Source organism: Notothenia coriiceps, unplaced genomic scaffold (assembly GCF_000735185.1).
Source record: "Notothenia coriiceps isolate Sejong01 unplaced genomic scaffold, NC01 NC01_scaffold00002072, whole genome shotgun sequence".
In the NCBI taxonomy this organism is placed as follows: domain Eukaryota; kingdom Metazoa; phylum Chordata; class Actinopteri; order Perciformes; family Nototheniidae; genus Notothenia; species Notothenia coriiceps.
Window position 1 is genome coordinate 309,504 of NW_011334773.1, and position 18,246 is coordinate 327,749.

The following is an 18,246-nucleotide window of genomic DNA, read 5'->3' on the forward strand; positions in this document are numbered from 1 at the left end:
AATCGCAATCCGCGCCTCTTTCTCTGATATTTTGAAATATCTCCAAGCGGCAGACATGTTGGCTGTGAGCCAGCCGCGAGCATGGTCGCGGGCCGTGCTTGTCGCCGCGTTTTGAGTACGTCATCACAACAACACGTTAGGTTACCAAACTTATAGGTGCATTTGTTGTTGTTGAAGGCCTGGCTGTTACAGTCTTTATTTACACTATTTTGTTGTAGGCCTACTGGCCTAGATGTTTATGCAGTTTTAAAGCACCTTGGCTTTGTTCTGAATGCACTTTGTTCTAGTTATCCTACAGAGAAAATGCACTTGACTTGGAATTAATGTACTGTATGCATTCAAAAGTGCTGAATAAATGTTTTATGGACCCATAATAGTGATTATTATTTAAGTTAAGTTTTGCCATAATCATGTCTTTTTCCATAATCAGGTAGCTGAACAACATTGGTAAAAAATGTATACATTATATATATATATATATTTTCTATTAATCATTTTCGTCCTTTCGGCATTCGGTTTTCGGCCAACTGTTTCCTATTTTCGGTATCGGTTTCGGCCAAGAATTTCCCATTCGGTGCACCCCTACGTCTTAGAGTAAAACAGCTTACACTATATCAGTTTAAAATGTGAAATAAAGTTCAAAAACCTATACACAATAAGGATGTAGTAATATTATGTTTACTCATCCTGTACAATTTCTAACACTTTTCATTTTTGTATATGTATTGTGTAAGGAGGTAATTGGACAGTATTAATCACTTATCTCGATTTGCACCAAAAATAGAGCTATGATATTGGATGTCACAGGAAAGGTGATAAATCCAAATGTCAATCCCACTGTTGTGATTGCAATAGGTGGTGTGTTCTTCATATTATGATGCTTTTCCTAAAATATATATATATTTTAAACTGTATATAGATAAATGCTTAAAGTAATCATGATTTATTTAACTGTAACCCCTGTATCATGATAAATAATGTATCGCTAGAACTTGCCAATACACACAGCCTTAGTATAAAAAAGTCCTAACGCACCACTATTTTGAGTTACTCACAAAATGTGTTGAAAAGACCCAAAATGTGAAAAGGCTGATTATATATTAAGAGCATATAGTTCCTTGAAAGTCGTACGCAAGTGTTGACAACAACTAACAATAATAACCTAGCCTTCGACTTTTGGGATGACACAATGGGGGTTATAATATATGAAAAGTCCAACAAGGCAAGTGGCTATGACCTTTAACATGCATTACCTTAACCCTTATGCATTGCGCTCGCTCATGGTCTCACACACACAGACATATAAATGAGACGACCTCTTAGTGTATCAGTTTCACCAGCCTGTCCTCCAACTCCTTTACTGCCTCTGATGATGAAGAGCTACAAGGTTGCTGACACAGCACAGACAGCAAGCGATTGCTAGGATTATACATCACAGCCGACCACTGGCCAATAGCAGTGTAGACTGATACATCAGGTGACCAATAAATCAGCTGCTTGCTATCCTTATGACAATGTTAGCCGGGCTCTAGATGTTGCCTAAAGTAATCATTCTCAAAATGTCCTTGTGCTTAATGCAAAAAAGGGCATGTTTTAATAAAGTGTAGGTTAATAAGAAATACCAAGTGAATAATTACATCTAAAGTTTGAAAGGTATTTTATAAAATACAATATATCAGTGATTTAAATCCCTCAAATTGCAAAAGAAGCTGTTTGATTTGCGTGAAATTTGCAGAAAAACAAGGAGGCAGGTGCCTAATGTATTCATGCTGTTTTAGGAATCACAATGAAGTTATTAGCATTCAAATGCAGAGCCATGTGTGCCAGAGCTACTGTGACACAATCAGAGACGGTTTAAATGTGAGGGCCTGTTTCAAAGGATGGAGTTGCACATAAAAGCAAGGTAACATTTAAGATTTTGTTGTTTGACTCTACATTTACATGAGGTGATAAGAAATAAACTCTGTAATATCAAGAGTTTTCTGACTGATACTGGATTTCATTCCACAGAAATCACACTGGATGAAACATGAGTGCAGACTGATCAAATCTTCATAAGGAGAGGCATTTGCAGCTGCATTAAAAAGGAGACTTTCTGTTTCACAGAAGGATTTTCTTCTGTTAAATCTGCTGCGTTTAGCCTCAGGGGTTAGGAGGGTTGGGGAACACGGGAACGATAATGAACAGTAGAACATGGAGTTCTGCTTTTGCCTAAATCCCTAAGGCAAACACTTGAAAAAAAAAAGGGGGACAGCTGTTTGAGATGGCTTTGTTTTAAGTATGGAGGCTGGTGTGTCAGAATGATCCATGGTCATCTATAAGCTGTATGGGTAAAGCTCAACTCAACATGAAAGGAAGGGAACAACAACAGTGGTTCAGTAAGTTATTGCCGGCCATGACTTTTCATTTCAGATATTGTCCAGTGTGCAGGTTTGGCATATTTTATACCAGCATCCAAACACATATATGTTATAAACACTGCACACGGGAATAAAGCACAGATTATGTCATCACTGGCTGCAGCTGCAGTCTACCGTAGTCTAATTTTACTGGCATGTCTGTCCTATAATAAATCATGGAAGGAGACTATTCCCCTACTATGGGCCTGCTCGGGCTAACCATCCTGAGGATTGCAGTCTGCAGCATCGGTGTGGATAGATATACTGTTCACTCGACCATTTAGGCTCACAGCTCCCATCCTGATCCAAATGACACGTCACCAAATGACGAAATGTAAAAAAAAAAAAAAAAAATCCACTATGTCAGATATTGATGTAAACAGGCGCATAGTGACGTTGATTGTTTTTATAAATAATGATTTTAGCCAAATGCGTAGCTTAATGTATATGATAGAATAAAGTAAGGGCGTGTTTATTATTTAACCATGATATGTATTATTTATGTTATCACTGTCGGAAGAGATATACCGTTAGCTGCTATCCTTCCATCTTTACAATATCAACCTACACCCATCCCAAAGCTCCAGTTTGTGCTGAAGCTGAAGATTGCTTATCGGTTGCTCACAAACACGGATTATGTCAAACAGCTGTCAACGATAAACCCACGAGCGAGACAAAAATGTTGCATTGAATAGATTAATTTGCATAAAATGTGTTTTTGTGTTTGCTCCCTTACCAAAGGCTGGGTCTCTCCGTTGACTGGAGGTACTTGGAACCGGTCGATTTCTTCCATCATTTTTGGCAAAGCGTTATATAAACAAATACAGCAGTGAAGATAAACGATGACTTGTGTCTAACTCTCCCGGTGGATGATGCTCAGTTGTTGGGATCCTTCGAGTTTCAGCATAATAGCAGTTCGTTTTCCTCCATCCTGACAGAGGTGACTCGACAGCAAAACAGCAGTACCGCCCCACTTCCGGGTCTATAGAATATTCATGAGACGTCTGTCCAATCACAGAGCAGAACATATTGAAATGCGCATGAAACACATTCAAGCAATGATAGGACATTCAAATATCTTGTTATAGGCACACTACAAATGTTAACTTAAATAATACCAGGTTTTCAAATGAAGTCCATATTTATTTTTGTGACCTTACATTACAGATAGTTGTGTCATTGCTCATGTGTTTGTCTATTCAGCCAATATAATCACCCTTTTGCTACTATGATACATCACTTTTTTCTTTCAATCGTAGCAGAAATGACTGTACTCTCAGCTCAAAAATATAGGATAACAACAGAACTGAAGTAAAAACAACGCTGTTACAAGTAATCGTCAGTTATTTATGGCTTTTAATGGTTTCATGGGCTGATACAATTAAAATGTCGGTGTTCATAAACACGGACATGTTAGTAAACTTTTAATAGAAACGTTTTTTTTACAACATACAGGTGTTGTTGCTAGCAAATAGTAAGGAAATCAGTGTGTACAAAAAAAATTCCCTGCAGGCGGTCCCTCTGAAACCCGGCCATCACACACACACACACACCTCTGTGGAACTGCTCTCCAACATCCTCATTAATACACTGAATAAACGGACAGTGTGTTAAGGAGACATATCTGGAAAAACATATCCAGTTACACGCCTCAAAAAAGAGATTTATACGACAGTAAACAGGAGAAGTTTGGACATTTCTTCCTGTCAAAACAGCAGCTGGGTCACATGATCTGTCCCCTGACAGCTGACTGCAAAAAGTATATTCAATCAGAGACGATAATTATGAAGATGTAAGAAATATTGTCATTGTGTCATTCTTATTTATAATAAATACATCCGCCAACACAAATCTTCTTTTCTAATTTTCCATTAATGTGTTTACAATTTTAAAACCATTACATCTTGTAGCATCAAGTCCGTGTAGCTCAATTTCAATTGGTGTCTGTCATAGTAAGCAGACTGCAATGCAATATTAAATAACGTCCCTCTCATAAAGTCAAGTTCTACCAAAGTCCCTTCAAACATCTCCTAACACTACCCCTGTTTTACTACATTGATAACATCTGTTTAAGGTATAAAGGCTTTTGCATCCAGGATTTTTTTTTATTGCATTTGCTTAATTTTATTGAATTTTCTTTAAGCAACTTTTCTTTTTTTAAATGTGTTACTGTATGTTTAAAAATATATATACTGCCCAAAATGTTCTATCAGGCTGGGGATTCAACCCCACGTCTCACATTGATCTGGATATGGACTGTGTACTCTGACCACTGAGCTATAGGGCAGGATTCATTCGAAGTGACTCGAACCATTACTTTTTTTGTTCCCCTTGGAGGTAGGGGGTTTCCCCTTTAGGCTGGCAAGGACATGTCATCTTATCAAAACATTAAAACTCTCAAAGATAATAAAGAAAATTAAAACATAAAAAGTCCTGTATACCTTTGTGTATGTTTCTTTCTTTTTGTATTTCAAATTTTTATTGAATTTTCCATTCAGAACAAACACACATTGTCGCTACACCCTAAAAGACATGGCATGAAAACAAGAAAAAAAAGAAATTCACAAAATAGAAAATTAGGTATTTCAGCAATGGAATAGAAAAAGTGTGCAATTCTTGGTAAACATTCAAATTAAATAGAGTCTCTGTCGGCCTTTATGTGTATCCAGAAACGCTCCCAAGGATTGTCCTCAGCATTTGCGATGCCTTTCATCCTAGTGAGCATAGCCTCATAGGATGATGTCTCCGCCATAGCATTAACCCATTCCTTCATATGCGGAGGCTTGTCTATTCTCCAATGCCTCAATATAATTTTTGAAGCTGTAATCAAAGCAACCATTATAACAGAGAAAGCTCTTTTCGAAACATGTGGCATCTGAGATCTGTCCCCCAACAGACACAAAACAGGATCGGGGATGACTGAGCCAGACCAGCTACTCAGGACTTCCACTACTTTAACCTAAAAAGTTCTAATCAATGCAGATTCCTATATACAATGTAGGAAAGTCCCAACTTCTGTTTTACACTTCCAGCACACCTCTAATTTATGCACACAAAAAGTACGCTGTAGGCCTACTCTTGTTGACTTTTTACTCATGTCATGTTCTGTCCTCCAGCTGTGTGCTCGTTATGGGCATAAAGGTACAATTCACTCAAAATCACATCACAGCCAGACGTTTAGTTGAGCGTTTGTTGTTTTAAGAACACATTGGTGGTTCAGAGGTCTATGCATTGGTTTATCATGCAGGTCACTGCATCGCGGCCTGGTACGGCAGCTGCACCGCCCTCAATCGTAAGGCTTTACAGAGGGTGGTGAAAACTGCACAGTACATCACCAGGACGGAGCTGCCATCCATGGAGGACCTTTACTCCCAGCGGCTCAGGAAGAAATCCCTCCGGATTATAAAAGACCCCCATCACCCCAGCCACAAACTGTTCAGTCTGCTGCCGTCTGGCAGGCGTTACCGCAGCATCCGGACAAAAACAACCAGATTCAGAGACAGTTTCATCCCACAGGCAATAAGACTATCTAATATATCCTTCCAATAGCTTGCATATAGACTCTTATTTCACTATTTCTTAAACTATTTTTCTTTTTGTATTTACTTTTTAATATTTACTTGCACTATATTTTTATGTTATTATTGTGTTTAACTGTTGGAGAAGCCTGTGACCTAAGATTTTCATCGACATAACTACTCTAGCTATTTTCGTATGACATATAAAGAACCTTGAACCTTGAGGTGCCTAAGGTTCAACACCCAGGGGAGGAACATAATTTGTCTTCTACTATGCTGATGTTAAATCCGGAGAAAATGTCCCCACCACTTTTTCTAACAACGTCCATGCTTTAAGTACCATTTTGCAGAATGGCCCATTTAAGCACCATATATTTGTATTATAATTATTGCTACATCACTTGTTGCACTTATGGGGTTTATTTTCAATGTATTTGTATGCTATTGGGTAGCTTAACCTATAATATTAATAACCTATCATTGTATTAGAGAATTTATATTTTGTATTAATAATCTTAAACCTTAAAGTAGTAAGTGATTACATCTGTTTTAAAAAATGTAGTGGAGTAATAAGTAGAACATTTGCCTCCAAAATGTAGTGGAGTGAATTTATAAAGTAGCATAATGTGTAAGGTAAATACTCTGGTAAATACTCAAGTAAAGTACAAGTACATCGATGTTTGACTTAAATAGTAGGCTACATTAAGTACAGTACTTGAGTAAATGTACTTCGTTACATTCCACCACTGATAACAACTGAAAATACGGATGGAGTTTTCTCTGTTTCTCTCTTCTCTCTTTTTTCTCTGTAATGACTGACAGGGGCGGCAGGTTGCCTTGGAAACATGCATACAGCAGCAGGTAGCTGTAGAGGAGCGAGTGTTCTGTTTCTTTTAGCTAACTGACGTTACCTATTTAGAAGATTATTTTTTACTTTGTGTAGTTGTGCTGTGTTTTGTCAAAGCTTAACAGCTTAATCGTTTGTCAAGTCAGTAAACTGGTTTCTTTTTTAAATGCCAAATAACGTTGCCGCATCAATGAGAAAGGTAAGTGCAAACTTTTTTTAGCTAGCTAGTTAGTAACGCTAGCTAACTTATATTAACGCTGGCTAACTTGGCGACGTGATAATGCTATGTACCAGCTACTAAAATAAAGTATACAAAGTACAGTTACAGGAACTTGTTGTTTATCTAACGTGTTTTCAATTGTTCTAATGTCACAACTAACCATTTGTTAAGTTTGCTGGTTTTTATTTGTTTTCACACAGGGGTCAACGGTTCAGAAGGTAGTTGTACCTGGTGCTAAGTCAACCAAAGCAGCAAGCAAGAAAAAGGTTGGTGCATTTCATACTGAGCAACCTCCAGAAAGTGACAGTTCTGAATTAGGCATTTTGCTGCAGTGGGAATACATATGAGAAACACATGTGTGCTATTGCAACCTAAAGCAATTTTTAATTAACCAAGACTTAAATCTATTTTGCATGTCACATTACAGGATGAGGACGAGGATCCGGGCGAAGGATGGGACGAGTGGGCCCAAGGGAAAGCTCTTATTAAGCCCCCAGATCAACTGGAGCTCTCTGAGGCTGTAAGAGATCTCCAATGCTCAAATTTAGGAAAGCCATATTGGCTGTGTTGAGGGAATTGGCAGTGACTTTACTGCTATTGCTTAATTCAGTTGTTTACAACATCCTTTTTTTGGTTCTTATATTTGCAGTTAAAACCTTTCGTAAATAAGTCTGTTGTGTGTAACCTGTGCATTGTGTTCTCTCCTTTATCGATAATGATATCTTTAGGAGCTGAAAGAGGAAATCACAAGGATCCTGACTGCAAACAACCCACATGCCCCCCAAAATATTGTGCGCTACAGCTTTAAGGTAATAAAGTTATATACAGGCTTATTACTTTACATCACTCACTATAGATGCAACACTGCAATTCAGAAGCCACCTCATATTCATTTCTGAGAAATGCAGACATTATTGCTCCCCTCTGAGCTATTCACATTTAAAAGATGGCTGTCCAAACCAATGTCCCTGGGTTGTTTTGTTTCAAAGGTGTTTGATAATGTTTAAGTGGTTTATTTTCTTCTTTTCCAACCAAAATAAAACAGGTGTCTCTGCTTAATATTCGTAACATGATTGCATATTGTGCCTCCCAGGAACGTTCCTACAAGCCTACCAGTGCTGTGGATCAGATGGCTGTTCACTTTGTTTTGGAGGGCAGCCTTTTGCATGAAGACTCTGATGAGGCTCGTAGACTGAGGGCCAAGGAGGGTCTCCCTGAGGGTAGTTACTGAAACATGCTGCAATACTCTTCTATGTTTACAGATCACAGTAACACTTTTTTTTTTTAGATATTCAAGGCTTGTAAATGATTATCTTCAACAACACCTGCCCACATTGCTTCAGAGTGATTGTATAGCTCGTTAAGTTGTTTTCCTCTCTGTTGTAGTACATTATAGGTGCCACAAGGTGTCACTTTCAACATGTGCCGGAGAAATGAAGACGTGCTTAGGGTTAACACAGAACAAGTGATGTGTTCAATTTCCACACAGTGAAGTTATGATTTCATATTTTCAATGTGTCCAGAAACTGCAACAGTTGATACTGGAGTGGAACCTGATGAGGATGAACCAGAAACATCGGTAACAAAATGTGTTGAGATAAAATCTTAGTAGTGGTTTTTGTTGGACAGTATATTCATTTTTAAACAATGTATGACATGGTCTTTTTAACTACATTTCGATGCAAGGACATTAAGTGAACGGTATAACTTGAGCTTCCACACTTTCTCCTGTTTATTTCCACAGGATACACCCGTAGAGGATGGAGGGGAAGTGGAGGAAGCAGGAGAAGAGGACAGACCAGACAGTGTCGCCTCTAAAACCGACAGGAAGGAGCCAAAAGTTACTAACCAGTTCAACTTCAGTGAGAGGGCCTCCCAGACCCTCAACAACCCACTGCGGGTAGGAAGGAGTAGAGAGGAGCATCTAATGCCTTATCTCAAAACACATATTAAGTATAATAGTTAAGATGTCTTACATTAAAATAAGCTTATTTACAATATTGGAATGTAACCAAAAACTAATATTATTGATGTGTGCACTACAAAATATTCATAACCGACTGCCTCAAGAGTTTCCGTGGAGTCATTGAAATGTTCCTGTAGGAAAGAAGCTGCCAGACTGAACCTCCTCCACGCTGCACCTTCACCGCCACAGCTACTCAGGTACTGGATCTCTTCACTTTTTAGTAATACAGCTGTTGAGCCCAGTTCTCATACTCTTGAGCATCTGTGAATACTGTATACCTGCTCACATGGGATGACTGCAATAACTCTATTCTCTTGCAGTGGGACATCTATGATGCGTATGTGGAGGAGCTGCAGAAACAAGAAACAAATAAAGAGAAGCAGAAGGCTGTAGCATCAAAGAAAGATAATGACAAAGGCAAAAAGAAGACGCTGCTGATGGAGACTCAGGTACATTGAGTGCTTACCAAACATCCTGCCTAAGCTAAATCTGTGTCTTATATTTGCATCTTAGCTAAGGTACATCTGAATAAACCGTTACTATTTGCCAGATTGAGCCATATGCAAAAACATGCTATGTTCTGGGTTTCGTCAACAAAAGAAATCATCAAGAATCGATATCAATGTTGTTTATAATCTTTGACATGTACAGGAATTTGGCAAAAAAAGAATCCTGCTTACATTTCATATATAGAAATTAATTCATTTTGTTTGTTTGTTTTCGTTCAAAAAAAGCAGAAGTAACTTAATATAATCAAATGAGCTTGTAAAGAGTTAGCAGTCTGAACATTATTGAATATGTGGCATTGAGACCATGCGGGGTTGAAGTTGTTTAAAGGTTTTAATTCAGTATAAAATATAGTGTCAAATAATATACAAAGGACATCAAAACAACTCTTTTCAACAGAAGCACAAGGGTTAATGTTGTTGCCATGGAAATCACACATAAATTGCCTTAAAAGATATCGTTAATGTTTAACAAATCCTATAATCTAAACCTCAAAGCTATGACTAACCAGGACTCATGCAAAGCTGAACCATCATATTCATCATTTCATATAAGTCTATGATTATTTATTAAGGTAAAGTATTTATTTGCAGTGTTTCTGTTATAGACTGATGACATCACCAAAGTGGGAAAGGCGTCCAAGATCTTTGAGCGAATGGTCAATCAGAACTCTTTTGATGACATAGCTCAAGGTATGTTCTAATAAACATTACAAGCGACAGACTAATACACCAGCATCCCACTTGATATTCAGCTTGCTGCAGATTCTGTTATCTCCTTTTATTTTCTTCCTGCCCTCCTTTCATGCCCTTTCAGATTTCAAATACTTTGAGGACGCTTCTGATGAGTTCAGGGACCAGGAGGGCACCCTTCTCCCTCTGTGGAAGTTTCAATATGACAAAGCTAAGAGACTGTCTGTCACTGCCCTCTGCTGGTAGGTTTGCTCATCACCTCTGCTAATGTTCATGTGAATGATGTTTATAATTTGTTGGGGTGGAATAAGTAGCTGCAACTGCCCCACTATCTAGTGTTGGATGACTGATGGATGATCCTTTCTTCAACAGGAATAAGAAATATCAGGACCTTTTTGCTGTGGGAATGGGATCGTGTAAGTACGCATGATAAAAATAAGAATTGATGAGTGAGCACTAATGCTAACATTTCTGAGATTATTTTCATTTGACCTGAATTGAATTGCCTCCATTTTATTTGTGCATATTTGGTGTTTGACCTGGTCTTTCCTCCGGTCCCTTCTCCTCTTTCCCTCTGCCGATCAGACGACTTCAGTAAGCAGGGGCGTGGCATGCTAGTCTACTACTCCTTGAAGAACTCTGCCTACCCAGAGTTCATCTATCCCACCCCTTCTGGCGTCCTGTGCCTGGACATCCATGAGCAGCATTCCTACCTGGTGGCCGTTGGCTTCTATGACGGCTGTGTGGCTGTCTACAACAACAAGGAGGATGGATCGGAGCCTATGTATAAGAGTACAGCTAAGACTGGCAAGCACACAGACCCCGTATGGCAGGTGAGAGGAGGGGACAAGAGAGAGGCGATAGGAATTCAGTTTGTATATATTTATCACCAGGACTTCCACCCTTGCTCTATTACTTTGTCTCCATTTGAGCATCTACGTGGACTTTTTAAAACCTATTCCTGGTTAGTTTGTAGAGGAATTTGAGTAAAATATCTCTAACGTGCTGCGATGTGGAGTCATAACACTAAAAGAGAATTTCATATGATGGCAAATAAATCGAATGTCTCATAAATGTGAATGTAAAATGTAAATTCTTACTCAAATATTATTTTCGTATCCACATGAACCTCTTTCCCTTACACTAAAACCAACAATTGTTTTTGTTTTCAGTGATGTATTTATTCGTTTTTTCATTCAGGTGCGCTGGCAGAGCGATGACATGGACAATAACCACAATTTCTGTTCAGTGTCATCTGATGGACGAGTTGTGTCCTGGACTCTAGTCAAGGTTAGCCACAACCTTGTATTTATTCATATATATTCTCACTATAACATTTTCCGTTATATGATAGTATTAAAGGGCCCATCATAAGCTTTTCCGGTTATTACCCGTCCCCTTGTGTGTTATGTAGCTTTTTCTGCATGTAAACGGTCTGCAAAGTCACAAACCCTCGAAGTACACCCTGTAGCGAGTAAAACTCTAACACAGAAAAGACCTGTCTATGCTGCCCCAGAACGCCTCCTTGGAGATTTCAGAGCGGACTCCCGAGCAGCTCAGGAGTCCGCCCCGCGAGGCTCCCGGAGCGGACAGTGTGAGGTGGATTTCCTGCTGTGTTTCCCTGGTTGTTGGATATAGACCAAGTACCGTGCTGGCGAGACACCGCGGAGCTCGTGTCCGCTGGCATGGAACGCAGACCCCACGCAGCAACCAGGAAACGACACCAGTAATCCACCTCACACTGTCCGCTCCTCGAGCCTCAAAGGGCGGAGCAGCGAGCCCCGCAACGTCCCGCCAACACGGCACCCAGACCCCACGCAGCATTCTCATCTGTTTGTCCTTACTGGTGTCATTTTCTGGTTGCTAACAAACCCCATTGTAACACATAATCACTGATGTTCAGCTGTAACGGTGGTGGACTCATCAGAACAGAGTGGGTGAGCTGACCAATCAGAGCACAGTGGGCTCATAGGGAGGGGGCGGGGCAGGAGCTCCAACAAGGCATGTAGGACAGAGAGTGAATACACATACTACAGAGATGCTGTATGAGAAACCAATGTGATTTTGGAACATTGAACAATGTAAATCTATTCTAGTAGACCTCAACAATGGAATTATGATCAGTAGAAATGGCCATGACATGGGACCTTTAAGGGTCCATTTATCTTATTCCATGTTGTCTCACCAAAATGCCAATATAATGAAACTTTTGAGATGCACTCTTTATATGTGTTCCTGTGTGTTTGTTCACATTTGCAATTTATTATTTTTGTATTTGCGTGTGTGCATAATTGTAATATTATTTTGCCTCCAATATATGAATCCATACATATTACTTCATCACAGTATGTTTGTATTCTTGCAGAATGAGCTGGTCTTTACAGATATTATCAGGCTGTCACTGAATGCTGCTGTCTCCGAGGGCGCGGAACAGCAGCCTGGCATCGGTAAGGCCTCCGTTACTCAGCATGTCATCTTATGCATGGATCTAAGAACATCACATTTATAATACAATTTATTTGACTACTAAAAGTACTGCACGTTAAATAATACCTGATATTAGATCAGATTTGACTCAATCTTTCATACTGGTGTCTGTAACAGTGTGTCTAATTGAAGTGCTGACGCCTCTTGTCCACAGCCTGTGGTACCTCGTTTGACTTCCATAAGCAGATCGACTATCTCTTCCTTGTTGGCACAGAGGAGGGAAAAATACACAAGGTATGTATCTACGATTCCAGTTAGCTGGTTTTTGCTGGATGACATGAGCCACTTCCAAAATAAGATTAGGCCGTTGTTGATGTGACTCATTTAGGCAGTCAAATATCCAGGGGGGGAGAGAGAATCCCAACATGACTCCTGATATAATAACAAGACGCTTCACATTGAACACAGTACTGACAATATAGAACAATCTTATAATACACTATAAATTACATGCCAGTCATAACCTGTAGGCATGACAACATACACACCAGGACAACATCGTTTTTACAATAACATAGGGTACTGCAATATTTACTTTATTACATACTTTAAAAGGCTCATTCTTACTTTTTATAATTTTCATTATTATATTGATTTCTAGATAGATTTGTAAACACACAGGTTGCTATGGATATCAGATCATTTCAGCAGAGACTTGAAACTTGCTTTAAATAATCCTGTTCAATGACAGTTGTGTGAAATCTATGTGCTCCTAATCCATGTAGCATGGTAATAATGCACTACTTGAACATGGTATTAAAGATGAAATCCACCTGAAACTGTATATTATACAGTAATACTGATTTAGTTTCTCCTGGATAACAATCCGATTTTTAAAAAAAGCTTCAAAAGATTAAAAACAGAACCAAATAAACAATAAGCCGCAACACTTGATGCAATTGTATTAATATTCATCACATCAGTGGAGCTACCCACAGTGCATTTGAATGACCGCTGACAAAGGAGCTAGACAAAGAGTACAAACAAGTCTGGAATTTGTAATACACAGTCAAATAGGCCAAAAGTCTGGAGGACTTTATGGTCAAAAGTAAGTTGACTTATTGTTAGGCCCAGCTTAAGGTATTGTGACGCCTCTCCTACTGTCTTTGAGGCTCCTGTGGACCACCTCAGCAACTATTGGCTGACATGGGGACTCGCCTGCTGATCTCACCTCGGTCATACAGGCTATCAGAAGTTTCCCATAGACTCACAAGTGCATCACCTCATGTCCACGACCACTATTTCATCCACTGCCTCCAATCTGACCAGCTCTAACCCCACCAGCAATATCGTATCCTGAGGGTCAATTCAAGGGTGAGAAGTTGACTCGTAAACAGGGTTCTTAAATAACTCCAGACAGGAGACAACATTCACTATCCCTGACCTAATGTACTTTAAGTATGTATAATGTACCTTCTAATGTACCCTAAGAATCTTTCAAATTCTCCTCTCACCAAGCAAAGGTCTGCTCTCTGCCATCTAAATACTTATACATAGCAGCTATCTAAAAACCCTACTGGTATGAGGCATATCTTCTAAGTCATGCACAAGAAAATAACTTAAAGGCAACATCTTCTAACACGTTGCCATCTTATTTAGCACAATGACATTAGAATCCATGATAAAAAAAACAGTAGAATCTTATGGTCACACTGTAGTGACCACAAGGTACTACATATACAAAAAACTTTTTAAAAGTTAGTTGCTTAGGGCAAGTTTCATCAAAAATTCATCACAGGAATTCTGCTGAGTTTGTACAACGAAGCCTCTTCCCTTGGATGTGTTTTCTTTCTTTACCCTCCCTAAATGACATAAGGATCATCTTGGGCCCTTTCACAGTCTCCCAGTATCTGCTCCGAAAAACGGAGCTCATTTTGTTTGTGTTGCACTTATCTTGCTGGGTTAGCACTCCAGAGAAAGTTTCCTTTAAAAGTTGGTGTATGTGTGCAGTAGTGTGTATGTGCACGTGCACTTACTGTATGCGTGGCGTTGGGAGCCCCTGAGGCTTGGCATTAAGCGTTTAATTAGTCCTCCTCTGTCCACATCAGACAGCTGGTCTCCCACCTCCTCTCTGCTTTTTTTCCTAATCTTTTTGTTACCGTATACAGAAAGACTCTCATAAAAGCCTCATTGGTGTGCGGTTACCGTGCCCTCATTTTGTTGACTTAATAGCACAAAATTGTTAAAACTGCCCACTGACTAATACACACATTATTGAAGGTGGCTGATGTTTTTCAAACGGTCCGAGGCTTTTATGTCCACCATCACACATCATTATAAGGGAAAATGTTTGGTTGAGAGATAAGAAGATTTAGGGTCGCTGTTCGAGATGAAAGACCTGCAATATCACATAATATAAAAGAGCTATCATTGCAATGGATGACATTGTACTTCATATAAAAGCACCAATGTGTTGCACCATTACAAATATCTAGTAGACAATAGTCTTCTGTTGTCAGTAAAAAACACTTTTTTCTAATTTCAGACAATAATTATCCTTAAATTGTCTGGCTTAGAAACTCTGAAATGCAATGAGAACCGATTATCTTACTCATTGTTTTTATCAGACACTTAACAGCAGTTTGATTGCGTGTTGTTGGCTTGGTGCCTTGCAGAAATTGATTAAGTAGAGGTCACAAGTGATGAAGGAGACTGATTTGTTTACTTCCTATGATGGATGTATCTTAGCTACTCAACATGGGCTGATGTGAAAATACATGTGGTAATTATCCTGGCTAAAATCATAGTGATAATAACCTGATGAACACCAAAATATTCTCAAATATCCTCTAAAATATACTGGAACCTCTCAACCATACATCTTGTTAGGAAAAGATTTGTTATTGCATCACAGATACGATGAATCGTTGACAAACCATCACACAGTCTTGAATAAAGTAATCATAAATGATTAGCCCGACCTTGTTTAAGAAATCAATTCATTGTTTTAATCCGTGCTAAAATCCTAAATCGACAAACGCCTTCTTTGCTGCACTCCCGTCAAATCACTAAACTTACCTAACCCTCCTTGCAGACAAACACCCAATATGTGTTATGAAATATGTTCTGTCTGTCACCTCAAGGTTTACTCGCACAGAAACCCCAGGAGAGGACAGATAAAGAATATTTCACCTCCCTGCAGATCAACAATCAAACTGTCAGTGCTTAAAGGGCCCCAGCTGTGCCCACAAGCTGTCCAACTGGTTACTTGTCCCATTCATATACAGTATATGTCAACAGGAAAGAAACTGTGAACATGTACAGGGTTATTTAACATTGAACAACAATAAACTATTTAACCAAAATACTTTTTCCATTAGCTGTCAGTGGGGAAATGTCCTGTGTCCAGATACATAAAACATTCTTAAGAAAAAAGATGATGGAAGTGTTTCCTTCATTCACAAATGTTAAACTCATGTCCTTATCACTGCTTGTCAACATAGTTGTATAATGTGTTATGTGGCACTGCAGGGACCCCTGTAAAGTCAGATTGATGTAGACCCCAATTTTTCTCAGATTTTGCAAAAAACGTTATAAAATATATTATAATATAAACACCAAAACATTTTGGATACAGTCAATAATTCATTAAGCTGAACCAGAAAAATAAATGTAATTTTAGACTTGGCGTGTTAGTTAAGAGCTTATTAAATTATTATACAACCAGTTACTGAATACCTGTATAATGCTTTGATTTACAACAAATAAGCACAACGTTCCAATTCCAAGCTTGAATCTCTATGGTTGTGGCACTTATTGTAAGTCGCTTTGGATAAAAGCATCAGCCAAATTCAAATGTAATGTAAACAGTCAAATATTAAGAAAGAAAAATGTGTTTATAAAATCAACTTTGGTCCAAATCCAGACTTTTCCTGTATTCCCTAGTGCTCCAAGACGTACTCAAGCCACTTCCTGGAGACCTATAACGCCCACAGCATGGCAGTGGATGCAGTGAAGTGGAACCACTTCCACCCCAAGGTTTTCATCTCCTGCAGTTCAGACTGGACCGTCAAAATCTGGGAACATACCATCAAGTAAGACAACTCATTTCCATGTTGTCTTTGTGTGATCTAGCTTTCAGTTGAAGCTTGACAATATTATATCTGTTTTCATCATGAAACCTCATTTCCATTCGACTAGTTTTCCGACATTACATTACTTATGTTCTGGGTTCAAAATGTCTATGTACGATCCAGGCTGAGATCATTAACATTCCTCTAATCATTCTACAATATTACACTTTGTTATTCTTTATTACCTTCTTATTCTCATGGACCCAGCTTAATTATCTTTCCTCATTTGACTAACCCACAGTGCCTCCCACTTCTTGTCAGCAAAGGCAGCTTGACTGAGTAATGATAGTAATCATCCTCCCCTTATGAGAGACAGGGTTTTCAAGAATGATCCATTACAGCCCTTAGATAGAGGACATATTGTTTCCAGATCTGACTTGATCAACAACTTTCCACAGACTTTGCCACGCAGTTCAGAAATATCGTCAAAACTGTAGTCTGAAACGGCTACCGATGTTTGACGGCTGAGGCCAACAACTTATACTGGAGAACTGTCACATGGCATCAGCCAGTCCTTAAAAACCTTAAGTAGTAATCGAAGCATTGAGTCTCTTAATGACACAAAAGGGGAGCTTGATCATTTCACTTCGGCCTGGAGTCAAACTTGGACATAACTTATGAATTGGATTTCCAGTATGTGCAGCGTCATTCTGCTGTAAAGCCCTCTTGAGTGAGATGAATCACCTCATTGCACCTGATCTCAGACATCTTTTACACCTACAGTACCAGAGTGCATGTTGTTTATCAAACAGACATATTTGCATGGAGCACAGTTTCTCTGTCACCTGAGGCTCATCTTGCACTTAGAAAATCAATAATGGAGCGCGCCTGTGGGCAGATAATGGAAAGAGTGTTAACTGTTGCCGATTGTAGGTTCAGTTTTCCAAATACTTTCAACCTGTGTGAGTATTTGAGAGTATAATGTGTTATGTAAGACAAGTATTCTGTATAAACCTCAAGGACAGCAGTTTTCAATGCTCCTCAAATAAATGCGTAATGGAGCTACAAGGAAACAGTAAATGAAACATTGAAGCTGAAAGCTGCTACAACTGAGTCCTCGCACATCCATTTGCTTTGGAGGCATTGAGAGGACGCTGGTTGAAGCTGAAGTGCGATGCCCTGGAAATGACTGTATTGTAAATCTTTCAAAAACGTTCTTTGACGACTGCGTGGCACTAAGAAAACACACGATAAATACACATTCGGGACACCGGTTGCACTGCGTTGCCTGGACCACTGGAGACCAGACGAATGAGTGAAAGTTAAGAGACAAAGAGAAAGAAGAAGAATGTCTTTGACCTCCAACATTTAATCTCATTCATACATAATGTTAAAGCACCATTTTGAACTCCTTATAACATATTCAACATGTTGACTTGCTCGCAGTAGACTGAATATGATCTGCTTTATCTGCATTCACCCGTATATCAAACACCATTTACCTACAGACAACTAGTGCCATCAGCGTTAATGTACACACTCTAGTCTGACCTTCTGTGTTTCCAAAGTTGATACCTATTCAAATACAAACTTTTTG

The 18,246-nt window shown here is 39.0% G+C and overlaps 2 protein-coding genes across 4 annotated transcripts in view; one reads left to right on the top strand and one right to left on the bottom strand.

The window, feature by feature from the left end:
• The window catches only part of fam219aa (family with sequence similarity 219 member Aa), a 12,353-nt gene extending 8,988 nt beyond the window's left edge, over positions 1 to 3,365 (bottom strand). For all 3 annotated transcript variants that reach the window (XM_010794528.1, XM_010794519.1, XM_010794511.1), the window contains exon 1: positions 3,136 to 3,365. In XM_010794528.1, the coding sequence (XP_010792830.1) occupies positions 3,136 to 3,195 (60 nt within the window). In that variant the 5' untranslated portion in view covers positions 3,196 to 3,365. The remainder of the gene's footprint in view (positions 1 to 3,135) is intronic.
• Positions 3,366 to 6,762: 3,397 nt separating this feature from the next.
• dnai1.2 (dynein, axonemal, intermediate chain 1, paralog 2) overlaps positions 6,763 to 18,246 on the top strand; it is a 19,736-nt gene continuing 8,252 nt past the window's right edge. The window contains exons 1-17 of the mRNA XM_010794618.1: positions 6,763 to 6,963; positions 7,185 to 7,250; positions 7,412 to 7,504; positions 7,713 to 7,793; positions 8,078 to 8,204; positions 8,508 to 8,563; positions 8,729 to 8,884; positions 9,088 to 9,147; positions 9,271 to 9,399; positions 10,065 to 10,149; positions 10,274 to 10,391; positions 10,522 to 10,565; positions 10,735 to 10,982; positions 11,350 to 11,439; positions 12,515 to 12,596; positions 12,791 to 12,870; positions 16,522 to 16,670. Coding sequence (XP_010792920.1) covers positions 6,931 to 6,963; positions 7,185 to 7,250; positions 7,412 to 7,504; positions 7,713 to 7,793; positions 8,078 to 8,204; positions 8,508 to 8,563; positions 8,729 to 8,884; positions 9,088 to 9,147; positions 9,271 to 9,399; positions 10,065 to 10,149; positions 10,274 to 10,391; positions 10,522 to 10,565; positions 10,735 to 10,982; positions 11,350 to 11,439; positions 12,515 to 12,596; positions 12,791 to 12,870; positions 16,522 to 16,670 — 1,697 coding nt within the window. The 5' untranslated portion in view covers positions 6,763 to 6,930. The remainder of the gene's footprint in view (positions 6,964 to 7,184; positions 7,251 to 7,411; positions 7,505 to 7,712; positions 7,794 to 8,077; positions 8,205 to 8,507; positions 8,564 to 8,728; positions 8,885 to 9,087; positions 9,148 to 9,270; positions 9,400 to 10,064; positions 10,150 to 10,273; positions 10,392 to 10,521; positions 10,566 to 10,734; positions 10,983 to 11,349; positions 11,440 to 12,514; positions 12,597 to 12,790; positions 12,871 to 16,521; positions 16,671 to 18,246) is intronic.